The 12,821-nt window shown below is 41.5% G+C and overlaps 1 protein-coding gene across 3 annotated transcripts in view; it reads left to right on the top strand.

Annotated features, from left to right (window-relative positions):
• Positions 1-12,821, top strand: part of atp10d (ATPase phospholipid transporting 10D) — a 53,407-nt gene that overhangs the window by 27,381 nt on the left and 13,205 nt on the right. For all 3 annotated transcript variants that reach the window (XM_084913971.1, XM_084913973.1, XM_084913972.1), the window contains exons 7-15: positions 1,676-1,807; positions 1,957-2,069; positions 2,217-2,469; positions 4,708-4,922; positions 6,501-6,674; positions 8,771-9,425; positions 9,562-9,659; positions 12,077-12,203; positions 12,285-12,469. In XM_084913971.1, the coding sequence (XP_084770097.1) occupies positions 1,676-1,807; positions 1,957-2,069; positions 2,217-2,469; positions 4,708-4,922; positions 6,501-6,674; positions 8,771-9,425; positions 9,562-9,659; positions 12,077-12,203; positions 12,285-12,469 (1,952 nt within the window). The remainder of the gene's footprint in view (positions 1-1,675; positions 1,808-1,956; positions 2,070-2,216; positions 2,470-4,707; positions 4,923-6,500; positions 6,675-8,770; positions 9,426-9,561; positions 9,660-12,076; positions 12,204-12,284; positions 12,470-12,821) is intronic.

Genomic DNA, 12,821 nt, shown 5'->3' with positions numbered 1-12,821 from the left:
CTGCCATCTCAAGGCTTGGCCACGTGACCCCCCGGCCTCTTACTTTGTTGCTTTATTTATGGTGCCTTTGTCACAGTATTGTATAGTAGCTGTATTAACTTAGAAGAGATATATTACCGAAGCTTTAGTGAGCTGTATGAATATGATAATCCAGCCGTAGTAGACAAGAGCAGTGGAACAGTATTAGATGATGCTCAGCCACCTGCAGTGACAGATGAGGATGAAGATTGTGGCCAAATTCAAGATCCATCCACGGTGTACTTTCAGCCACAGGAGACCAATAATACACAACCAATTGGCTGCAACAGTATACAGGAACATCTGCACCTCGTATGCACTAAATTTCCCACTGAGAGTCAACACCAAAGGTAGTTGAGAACAACAGGGCTAAGGTCCTGACGATGGAAAAACTGGAGAAGTGTGGCTCAAGCAGATTTCGAGATATCATAAACTTTTTTTATTTGAAAAAATTGTATGTTTAGTTATAGTAAGTTTTTATGTGGTAAAAGCAGTTTAGCTATCTCTTTTACTTGAACCTCATGGGCTCGAAGTCCTACTAAACAGAACATTAAGTTATGCTCATTCTAAATGGAGAATTTCCCACTTACAAGTTGTTATCCATGAGACTGCAGTTTCGATATCAGATCCGTCCCTGGCTCATCACATTCAGCTTTAAAACACCAAGACTGGGACAGAGAAAACGTCCAGCTCGAGGCTTTATATGGGAACCGTACCAGTGCCTCCATCTGTCTTTTCATACTTATTGTCCATGGTAACCCCACGCCCGGGAATCATCACTGTTTATTACTTTGTGAAATATCCACAACCAACAGTTGGGTAGGGTTAGGGTCAACGTTCTGTTGATCTGTATTCTTACACTGTTCCAGGAAAAGACAATTATAAATAGCCACTGTTCATAATAAGTCTCATCTTGGCTTCTCGATGCCATACATGATCAAAGAAAAGCCAGAGACCAGAAAATCTTTGCCAAAGATTTGGCTAAAATGTCCACTTGTAATGACTCGATTAAATGTTGACTGTTGGAAGTTGCTCTGTCTTGTGGAGTAAAAGGAAGTGAAGACATTTACAGTTGTGTGAAAAAATGTTTGCCCGCTTCCCGAGTTCCTGTTTTGTTTTGTTTTTTTTACATGTTTTTTACACTTGAATGGACATGTTTATTATTAAGGGGAAAAAAATCCAAACCTACATGGCCCTGTGTAAAAACCTACAGTAATAACTGTAAGGCCTGATTACAGCCATGCCCGTTGTCAATCAAGAAATCCCGTAAAAGGACCTGCCTGACAAAGTGTAGTAGACCAAAAGCTCCTCAAAACGTCCTTATTAATGGTTTTTAAAAACACAAATTACCTGATTTCCCACTTTAGAATTTCATGAATTTTAGTTAATAAAAAGCTGCCATGTCTCAATGTTAAAAACTTTCCAAGCACCATTAACTATTTACAGCAAAAACAATGTTATTAGTTGTACATACTTATCACTTATTACTTTGCAGAGTTTGACCAAACCGACTGAGGAAGCTGCGTTAAAAGATTTAGAGGCTGTAAAACATGTTGACTCATGTATGAATAAAGAGTGCTGTTCCCGTCTTGCTTATGTAGTTTCAACAGATAAAGTCTTCAAAGATGGCTGTGTTCTTCTCTTGTTATGGACTCAGGTCATGAGACTAAAGCCATGATGAACAACAGCGGGCCGAGGTATAAGCGCAGTAAGCTGGAGAAGCACCTGAATACAGACATCCTTTGGTGTGTGGTCCTACTCTTCATTATGTGCCTGACTGCTGCTATAGGTCTGTACTGACACTGTTGTATCACAGCTCTCACTTGACAACAGCTTTGACTGGTCACAGTATTCTTCTGATGGAAACTTTGTAATAGTGCACATTGTTGCCGATAAGAACAGTGAGGAATGGCCAGTAAGGATTTCATTTGTGTTCAGGCCACGGCCTCTGGATGAACAGCTTTAAAGAATCCATCTTCCAGGTCGATACTGAGACGCCTCCTGCCCTGGCTGGATTCTATATATTCTGGACTATGGTCATTGTGTTGCAGGTATGTTAACTTCAGACTTGGGCACATTTATCAAAGCCTCTCATTTGCTGCTATTGTGGTCTTTTCTAGGATAACCAAAACAGGAACCTGTGCTTGAATTTTTTACTCGTTAACATGTTAGAAGGATTAATGCTTTTTGTTCAACAGGTGCTGATCCCAATTTCTCTATACGTGTCCATTGAGATTGTGAAACTAGGCCAGATCTACTTCATCCACAACGACCTATCCTTGTACAACAAACAGCTGGACTCTAGGATCCAGTGCCGTGCTCTCAACATTACCGAGGACCTCGGTCAGATTCAGTACCTGTTCTCTGATAAAACAGGAACACTGACAGAAAATAAGATGGTGTTTCGCCGCTGCAGTATCTTTGGAGTTGAATATCCTCATGAGGAAAATGGTAGAAACCGCTATTATTGCTAGAATGCTTTGAATTTCATTGACTTCTGTTGTTAACATATTTTCAGCATTGAAGGGAATTCTGTAATTACAGTAGGAATGCAGCTAGGACGATGAGTGCTTACACAACAGCATTTATACAAACAAGATGTTCACCTTGTCTTTAGTGCCTTAAACTTTTGTACAATGTTGTCTTTAGTTGATGTCATTGTCTAGAATATCGTTGTCACTCAATATCACAAACTAAACTTCTTCATGAAATTCCACAGACACAAAGGAGTAAAACAAAGAACACCATGAAGCAAAAACATTTTCATCTGAATGTTTTTGCTTCACCTTACTGTCGTAGAGGACTGTGTGTCTTGGAGCTGTGATGTCAGGGGCTTTGTTTTCTGTAAGGTCTCACTAGGCAAAGTTGTCCTGGGTGAAGGCCAGGTGAAAAGCAATTCAGTGACCCCTGTGAAATGAATGAGGCCAAGTTTGGGTTGGGGGCCCAGGGAGAGTGCCTGGTAGGCGGCCTTTAGCCTGTGGGGCCCGGTCAGGTGTAGCCTGAGGAAACAACAAGGGTCTGTCTATCCCCCCGGCCTGCTGCCTGGTTTTCCCAGAGGACAAGAGGGTTGCTTTCCGGCACCTTTGGGTTGTTGAATGGGAGCGGACTGTCATTTGCACTTATGTGCTGAACAAGGGAGCCATCAAGCTGAAGGAGTCCTATTCAGCTTGGTTAGCCTGTGAGACTCTGGAGGCAGCTAACAATTAAAAGCAGGCCAGGTTTGGCAATGGCTGAAATTGCTGAACTCAGGTGTGGGAATAGTTACCAGTCACCTCAAAGCAATTCTTTGAGGTGACTAAGGAGGCGAAAGCAGTGCTCTGCTCAAACATGCATAATGCAGTTAAGGTCCTGCCAACTTCAACTGAGGATATAGTCAGGCAGTGGAAAGACGAGTTTGAACATATCCTCAGTCCCACAGACAACCTTCTATAGAAGAAACAGACTTCGGAGACTAGGGGTCTATGCCAGGATACTGGAGAAGAGAGCCTGTCCATTACTCTAACTTCAGATTCAGGGCAACAGTCGGTTTATGTCCTGCTTGTAGAACACTAGACCAGACCTTTATCCTCTCAAAGGTATTTAGTAGGAGTTACACTTTGTGGTCCTAGAGAAAGCATATGACCATGTGGGGCGATCGTGGCTCAAAGAGTTGGCAGTTTGTCTTGTAACCGGAAGGTTGCCGGTTCGAGTCCCGGCTCGGACAGTCTCGGTCGTTGTGTCCTTGGGCAAGACACTTCACCTACCGCCTACTGGTGTTGGCCAGAGGGGCCGATGGCGCGATATGGCAGCCTCGCTTCTGTCAGTCTGCCCCAGGGCAGCTGTGGCTACAACCGTAGCTGCCTCCACCAGTGTGTGAATGTGAGAGTGAATGAATAGTGGTATTGTAAAGCGCTTTGAAGGCCCCAAAAAGCGCTATATAAATGCAATCCATCATTATTATTATTATTATGTCCTGTGGAAAGTACTGTGGGTATATGGGGAATCCCACTCTCCTAATGCACCTTCCACATCCGTACAATCACACTGAGAACTTGGTCTACATTGCTGGTAATATTTCTGACTTGTTGTGGGTTTTGGACTTCACCATTGATTGAGTTGATCATTTTTATCAGTGAGGGGAGGTAGACCCAAGACACACTGGAGATTATCTCTCTCAGCCGACCTGGAAAAGCCTTGACATTCTGAGGAGGTAGCTGAGGACATCTCGGGTTGTTGGTTTATAAGCTACTCCCCCTAGTGGCCGGGATGGATGGATATTCATTAATAATTTATTGGCAATTTCAGTTAAGCATTAAATAGAGCTCTTCTTCTAATTTAATGACATACGTCAAGTTTCAGTCTGCGGCTGTTGCTCCATGGTCTATGCTCTATTATTGTTTAATACAATGAAAGAAAGAGGGTCTAAATGGTATCAGCAGAGATTTGAAGCACTTTGAGGTGACAGTTGTTGTTTTTTGGCACTATAATGAAACTAAACTTAAAAAAAAAACTTAATTTAATTAAATTAACATCAGAATGCTTGAACTGGAGGAGAATAACATCCAGAAAATAAAACATTCTGACATCTGATCATAAATGTATAAAGATTTATTAGATTTTAGACAATACAGCACACATTATCCTTAAACTACAGGTATGCTAATGACAGCCTGCATGGTATCATTGTTGATGTGTTGTTATGTGTGTCAGCTCGAAGGCTTGAGGTGTACGAATCAGAAAACACCGAGACGGCTGTTTGCTCTGTGACTCTGAAGTCAGGCTACAGTGGGAAATCTCTGAGCTGTCGCTCTCTTAGCTGCAACCGCAGCTCTGTGTCTCTTCACACGCTTACTGCTGAGCCAATGGAGGAGGATCAACTGTCGGGTCACGTCCAGCCCAGGACCGGTGCCTTCTGCAGCCGCATGGTCAGATTCTCTCACACACATCAGACATCATGTTTGATGCAAAATTGCATTCTTTGTATTGTTAAAATAATACTCATGTTAAAAGATGTTTTTATAAAGCAAACATTTTGTAATTTTATGATTTATAGACCCTGGTGTATATAATCCGAGGCCATGTCTCCTCCAAACACAATACCAGCTAAAAGTTTGAACACATCTAGTCAGTCCTTTTTTAACTGTGACGTTATCAAAACTTTGAAGTGGCACATGTTGAGACTTGTGTTACAGTAATACAAAGTAGTTACTGTTTACTACAACAACACACACTGGCACACTGCTTAACCAGGAGCATGAGGATCCCCTAGGCCGGCTATTTTAGGCAAGTTTGGGGTTCAATACCCAACGACACCAACATTCTCTGCTATCACAGAGAAGACAAACACCTTATAAATGTGGTGACAGTAGTGCATGTGGTCAAACAGTGTTGTTACCTGAAATGACTTCTAATTAAAAGATGAGCCTCATCACAAGTCAAACTGGTGGAATTTCTTGCCTGGTCAATGTATATGAGACCATCTCCTTATGCTGCAAACCTAACTCATGCTCATGGTCCAGATTAGAGATGAGCAGGTATGACATCATCACCGTCTGACTAATCACTTACCAGAAAATGTCTAAATCTAATGTCTTTGTGTTATATCATCTACAAAATCTGGATCCTTAGCTTTATTCCTTAAATTCTGTTTTCCTACTGGCTGCAGTTTTATTCTTCTGTTGGTATTATATACAATTCTAGGATTGGACACCTATTTGTAGTTGTTGACCTAAAATACAATAAAACATAGTCTAGTCCTATCTTTGTGCTTATATTACTTCTTTACTTTCAAACTCTTAAAAAACACCACAAGTCTGTCCTTTAAACATTCTTTTAATGAAATACTGACCGCATCACATCCTGTTTGTGAAAGACAAATATTACATTTAGATAAGTCTGTTACACAATCAGCACCTTTGCCAGCTTTCCTTCCTGTCTTCGGATAGACTTTAATTTACACTATCTGTAGCTGTCATGTTGCTGCAGTTAAAACAGAGCAGAGTGTTTAACTGCTTTTTGCCGATAGAACAGTTTATCTTCATTTGTAAATTCAGTTGCTCTGCTGTCAGGACATCCGTCCATGTCTTGTGATTGGTCAGATGTTGGAAGTGGCAGTTCTTTAATTTGAATGTGGGAGAATCCCTGAGTAAATATGTAATAATCAGCTCTGTGCGATCATTTCTCCTGACTGCAAATATTACTGTAAGTGAATCCTGATAGTCAAAAGATTCCCTCGGTATGCTGACTTCACTTCATAGTTACGGTTTCAAAAGCAGACAGTTCAGCATTTATGGAATGCACATCAAAAACTCGGCTTGAAGACCTTATAAAAAGTTGGTTTTATTAATTACTGGTAAATATAGTGCTGTTTTTGCCCCCTTTTTGAATTCTTAGTTTTTTGCATATTTCTCACACTACATTTTGCATGTAGTGAACTCCACTGCTTTTACATATTATTCCTATTGTTGGCATGTTGGGTAAGCACCTGTTGCTCCTGTGTTCAGGCAAAGGAGGTGGTACCAGACCCCGCACTTGGCAGGAAGCTGAACTGGCTGACAAATCACTCCTCATGCGAGACTCCATCCAGCATGGAACTGACTTACATAACTGACTTCTTCCTGGCTCTGGCCATCTGTAACAGTGTGGTGGTTTCTTCGCCCAACCAGCCTCGACATGTGGTGAGTAAATAACACATAAAAGATGTGTTTCCAACATTTGTTTTGATTTACAATGAAATGACTTGCATGGTTTTGTTGGAACAATTTGCTCTTTTGTCTGTACTGACGAGCCTATTTAAACATTTTGCTTAGTTTAGTCTGTAGAGTGATCTCGTTCAGTGTGATGTTTAGAGGTCTTCATAATCTTTAGAATATTAGTGTGAAAGGACTTGATATTTCCTGACTTGGATTAAAATGTTGTTCAGACATTTTGGATAGAAAAACAAATATGTGTCAGGACTGTGATGATAAAAGAGAACTGATTCCCAGTAGTTCAGTTCCTTGACATTGTTGTCTGCCTGCCTATTGAATCCGTTTGTCCATTCCTCTTGCACTTGTGCTAGAATCAGCTGATTTCAGATTGTATGCTAGAGGAGGAAAACAGTGGCACGGTCTACAGTGTAGATATAGACATGATAATAAAGTGGAAACTGCATCCACGACAGAAACAACTGCATTACGCTGCTAACACAACTTCAGCTCTTTACAAGTCCCTGCACAGACAGCACAGACTAAACCTAAGCTAGCCAAGAACCCAGATTTATGTTAAAGCTGAACAAATACCAGCAGCCAAGCTGCCAGACCCTGGTGTTAAACAGGTAATAAAGGTAATAAATGGATGAGCAGTCAGGCTGCAGCCTCGGTTTCCAACATGTTTCTACAGTAGAATCCTTGTGGCAGTTAAAGGCTCTTTGTCCTGTTTTCATCTTTGCTTTGTGCTGCCGGCTTTGTGTTCATATCTAAATACCAGTGGCTTTCCATCAGGACTTGTCAAATATAAACAATATTGACAATATTTAAAATGTACCAAAGTAAAGTGATTTCTCTCTTTCATGTCAAACAGCGCTGCCATAAAGCTCCTCGCCTGTCGATTAGTATGTGTATCCATCATTAACATTACTGTCATCTTGTGGCTGCAGTTATTTATACAGCGCCAAATCACAACAGCAGTCGCCTCAAGGGGCTTAATATTGTAATATAAAGACCAATAATCCAGAGAAAGCCCGACAATCAGACGACCCCTATGAGCAAGCACTTTGGCGACTGTGGGGAGGAAAAACTCCATTTTAACAGGAAGAAGCTGAAGGCTGTGGCTCTGACCATGTCTGGTCTATAATAAAACAGGGAAGTTGAGCAGGTGCAGGGTCAGCAGCACTTTTATCTTTTTTCATCTTTGTTCTGTAAAAGTCACTGCATGCCACTGCTAAGAGAAAGATAATATGCGTGTCCTGCGTGTATATATGAGACGTGCGTTTCACCATTTTATGGAAAAATGCAAAAATAATGTTACAAGTAGTGTAACAGATTACTTACATCCCTTTTAAGAAAGGTGTTCTGCGTAATACATTATGTTTTTTGAGTGATGACCCAAACACTGACCATAACAAACATTTGACGATACTACATGCAGTTAATATTCACGGATGTAAAGTCTTTGATACGCTGCTTACAGATGATGGTGACCCTCAAACAGAGACAGCGAGAACTGATAAGGAATCAAATATATAAGTTACATCAATAATGGAATGATGACTCTGAGTAATATCTCCTTGTTGATTTGACTGAAGACGAGTGTGGAAATGACTTCAGAGTCCAGACTCAAAGTAGTTCGGACGTGTTCTGACAATACGGCACGCTGAAATATGTTTGCATATTAAAATAGTCTTTACTTTCTCTTAATCATCATATAAATAACTTAAAGAGCCTAAATGCCTAAAAATGTAAAGGTTGAACATGATTTTGAACATGAAAATCACGAGACATGATTTTCCACTTTACATCACCACAATATCTGTTATTGAGTCTAATGGATATTTATTCCTCGTCAGTTGACACAAAATACTCCACAGTAACAAAGCTGTAGCTGGTTTTCACTTTGTGCAGAGATTCGACTAATGGGAAAGATTCTGGCTTGATTCATTTACATTTTAATTAAAAATACAGTAAAGTGTTCAGTAGTGTAAAAATTCAAAGAATAATTTCAGGGGAAACCGTCTTGACTTTTTTAGCACGAGTTCCCTTCCAGAAGCTGACTCTATGTTTTCTTGTTCCTACAGATACCTGAAGAACGGACACCTCTAAAGTCTCTGGAAGAAGTTAAGTTGATGTTTCAGCGTTTCAGTTTCTCTCCCTTCTCCGCTCTCTCCCCTTCCCAAATCAAAGGCAGCCCTCACAGCTTCAAAAGCAGGCTATTTATTAGGGGGAAGAGAGGCTCTCTCACTCTCTCCACTCCCGTGAGCAACACCACAGACATGTCAGGCTCAAGCCAGGAAAATGACTCTAAACCAGACTTATCTGCCAGAGAGGAGGAAGAACAAGATGTGGAGGACCAAGAGACAGAGGATGACTTAAAGGATACACAGACAAACCCTGATGAGGCAAGACAGAGCATGCAAGACCTGACCAGACAAGTGGAATGTGTTGAAGAGATAACTGATGAACTGGTGTATGAGGCAGAGAGTCCAGATGAGGCAGCTTTGGTCCATGCAGCACGAGCATACCGCTGTACCCTGAGGGGTCGCTCTGCAGAGAGCCTGCTCGTGGATCTGCCAGGAATCGGCTCCCTGGCTATCCAGCTGCTCCACATCCTGCCCTTTGACTCCAACAGGAAAAGGATGTCCGTAGTGGTTCGCCACCCTCTGACGGGACAGGTGGTGGTTTTCACCAAGGGTGCGGACTCAGTCATCATGGACCTGGCTGAAAGCCCCACAGGTAATTAAAAGGAATATTTAAGATTGATTTCCTACTGATTGATGATTTTAGAACAAATGAAATTTATAATAAGAGCAATGTCTTTCATCAGTGTTCCTTTGTGTTTTATATGTGTGTTTGTTGTTCTCCGGTGCAGATCAGACGGAGGTATACAGTCACATCAAAGAAAAAACCCAAAAACATTTGGATGCTTATGCCAGAGAAGGCCTCCGCACACTCTGCATCGCTAAAAAGGTAACATCTCTGAGAAGTGAAATAAAATAGCTTTGTACAGAATGTCCATGAATACACTCTTTCACAATGTAGTATATCATTTAATGGTTTCTCACTTTAGCTGGATGCAAAGATCTTTGATGCACTCCAGACAGCCATGAAATCAGTTTGAAGATTTAACACTTTCCTGATCTTTTGTCCTCAAGCTCCTTGTACATTATCAAGGAAAGACATGATGGAGAACTGATGAAGCAAAAGAGAATTGCAGTGCTTAGAGAATCCAGTTAAACTTACTACACAGGTCACATGTGATGTTGAGATTTTTAACATGGATCTGCTCTTCTGAAACTGTGTTTTGGACGTGGACATCAGAATGCACAAAAACATTGGATACGTTGCCCCGTGCATTCTTGTTGTTTGAAGCAGGTCACATAAAAGAGACTTGTGAAAAGGGAAGGTAAATGCTTTCAAATTTAGCATTTAAATTTGTTACTAATCTTGTCCAGTCATAACTTAATATCTGATCCTTCAGTGTAACTGAAGTTTTCATTTCAATTATATTTTATTTATATAGCACAGAATCGCAACAACAGTCGCCTCAAGGTTCTTTATATTGTAAGGTAGACCCTTCAATAATACATACAGAGAAAAACCCAACAATCATATGACCCCCTATGCGCAAGCACTTTGGTGACAGTGGGAAGGAAAAACTCCCTTTTAACAGGAAGAAACCTCCGGCAGAACCAGGCTCAGGGAGGGGCGGGGCCATCTGCTGTGATTGGTTGGGGTGAGAGAAGGAAGACAGGATAAAGACATGCTGTGGAAGAGAGACAGAGATTAATAACAGATATGATTCAATGCAGAGAGGTCTGTTAACACATAGTGAGTGAGAAAGGTGACTGGAAAGGAAAAACTCAATGCATCATGGGAATCTCCGGCAGCCTACGTCTATTGCAGCATAACTAAGGGAGGATTCAGGGTCACCTGGTCCAGCCCTAACTATATGCTTTAGCAAAAAGGAAAGTTTTTAACAAATGACAGTCGTCCAGCCTGGAAGTAATAAATGCATGAACTAGTTTTTCAGCGTCACTCTGAGACAGGATATTTCTAATTTTAGAGATGTTGCACAAATGGGAAAAAGCAGTCTTACATATTTGTTTAATATGTGCGTTGAAGGACACAACCTGGTCAAAAATGTGTGTTATCTGGCTTCATGGACAGATAGAGCTGGGTGTCATCTGCATAGCAGTGTAAATGTATGCTATGTCTTCTAATGATGCTGCCTAAGGGAAGCATGTATAATGTAAACAGAATTGGTCCTAGCACTGAACCCTGTGGAACTCCATAATTAACCTCAGTGTGTGAAGAGGACTCTCCATTTACATGCACAAACTGGAGTCTATTAGATAGATATGATACAAACCACTGCAGCACAGTACCTGTAACACCTACAGCATGTTCTAATCGCTCTAATAGGATATTGTGGTCGACAGTATCGAACGCTGCACTGAGGTCTAGCAGGACAAGCACAGAGATGAGTCCACTGTCAGAGGCCATAAGAAGATCATTTGTAACCTTCACTAAAGCTGTTTCTGTGCTGTGATGAGCTCTGAAACCTGACTGAAACTCTTCAAATAAACCATTCCTCTGCAGATGATCTGTTAGCTGTTTGACAACTACTCTTTCAAGGATGTTTGATATGAAAGGAAGGTTGGCTCAACAGAGCTCTGACTGTTTGTCAGCCTGGCTACAGAGCTGAAGAGAAACCTGGGGTTGTTCTTATTTTCTTCAATCAGTGATGAATAGTAAGATGTTCTGGCTTTGTGGAGGGCTTTCTTATAAAGCAGCAAACTATTTCTCCAGGTAAATGATCATCTTGTAATTTTTCTCTTGAAGTAAATATAACCGGGTTAAAATTTTCCTGTAACACTAATGATTTTAACTAAGCTAACACAAGACGAAGGCTAAGTTTATTTCTATAGCACATTTAAAACAACAGAGTTGACCAAATTGCTGTACATTAAAAGTATATAGCCCTCCAAAAAATTACACTAAAATCCAGAAAAACTGAGCACAGTACAAAAGGTTTGCTCTGTGTCACTGCACAGTCTGAAGAGGATGGAGGAGATTCCAGGAGACAAGCAGTTAATCTAGTAAAGCTGCACAGGGCCTCCTTGCACAAGCTGTTCCCTCGTGCAAGGAGGAACAGGATGATAGCACCGCCAGAGGCCTTAAAAACGAGCTCCAGCAGACCACTGGCGTGAAAATCTTTGACCCAACTGAACTGTCTGTCTCAACTGGAGCTTTGTGATTCTGTTCTGGTCTCATTTCCCATTCATATTGAAAGATCCCACAGTCGGTTTGAATACATGACAGACAGCCAACTACTGACTGTGTAGTTACTAATATTTGCTTGATCTGTTATTGATTACCTGCAGGTTCTGAAGGAGGATGAGTATGACTTGTGGCTGAAAGCACACATGCTGGCAGAGAGCAGCATAGAGAACAGAGAGGAGCTTCTTCTGGAGTCAGCTCAGAGGCTTGAGACCAACCTCACTCTGTTGGGTAGTCACTGCAGCTCAGACTGAAATCATTCGATATCAGAGCTGAAATACCAGTACTTAAAGTGTACGCGTGTGTTTTCAGGTACCACAGGGATTGTAGACAGACTCCAGGAGGAGGTTCCAGAGACCATTGCTGCTCTTCAGAGGGCTAGGATTAAAGTTTGGGTTCTCACTGGAGACAAACAGGAAACAGCCATCAACATCGCTTATGCCTGCAAACTTCTATGTGCCAATGACAAACTGCTGACAGCTAACTGTGGAAGCAAGGTCAGTGAGTGAAAAAATCTTTCTTATTTTACTGTAGAGCATGTGCAAAAGGGTGTAAGGCCTTCTTCACACACTGTGCACTCTGCATTAGATGGAGGAGTTGTACAGGGAGATGGAATGACACAGGAATGATTTCCTGTGTCATTCGGGGTGCGTTTGGCTCATCTCAGCCTCTCACTAAACATGCTCCTGTGACTACCCAGCAGTCACACCATGACACCCCAAGTATGACTGATGGCGTGTTGAGTGCGAGAGAAACTGACCTGAAAGATAGGATCATGGTAAAGCTGGACCCTCCGTGGTGGGTTACCAAGAATATGTTAAGTACCCTCTGAAGGTCTACTAGAAGATG

The sequence above is a fragment of the Perissodus microlepis genome, chromosome 19 (assembly GCF_051167445.1).
Source record: "Perissodus microlepis isolate ML-2025 ecotype Zambia chromosome 19, ASM5116744v1, whole genome shotgun sequence".
NCBI lineage: Eukaryota > Metazoa > Chordata > Actinopteri > Cichliformes > Cichlidae > Perissodus > Perissodus microlepis.
Note: the sequence above shows the minus strand (reverse complement) of the source record. Positions and strands in the feature narration are given on the sequence as shown.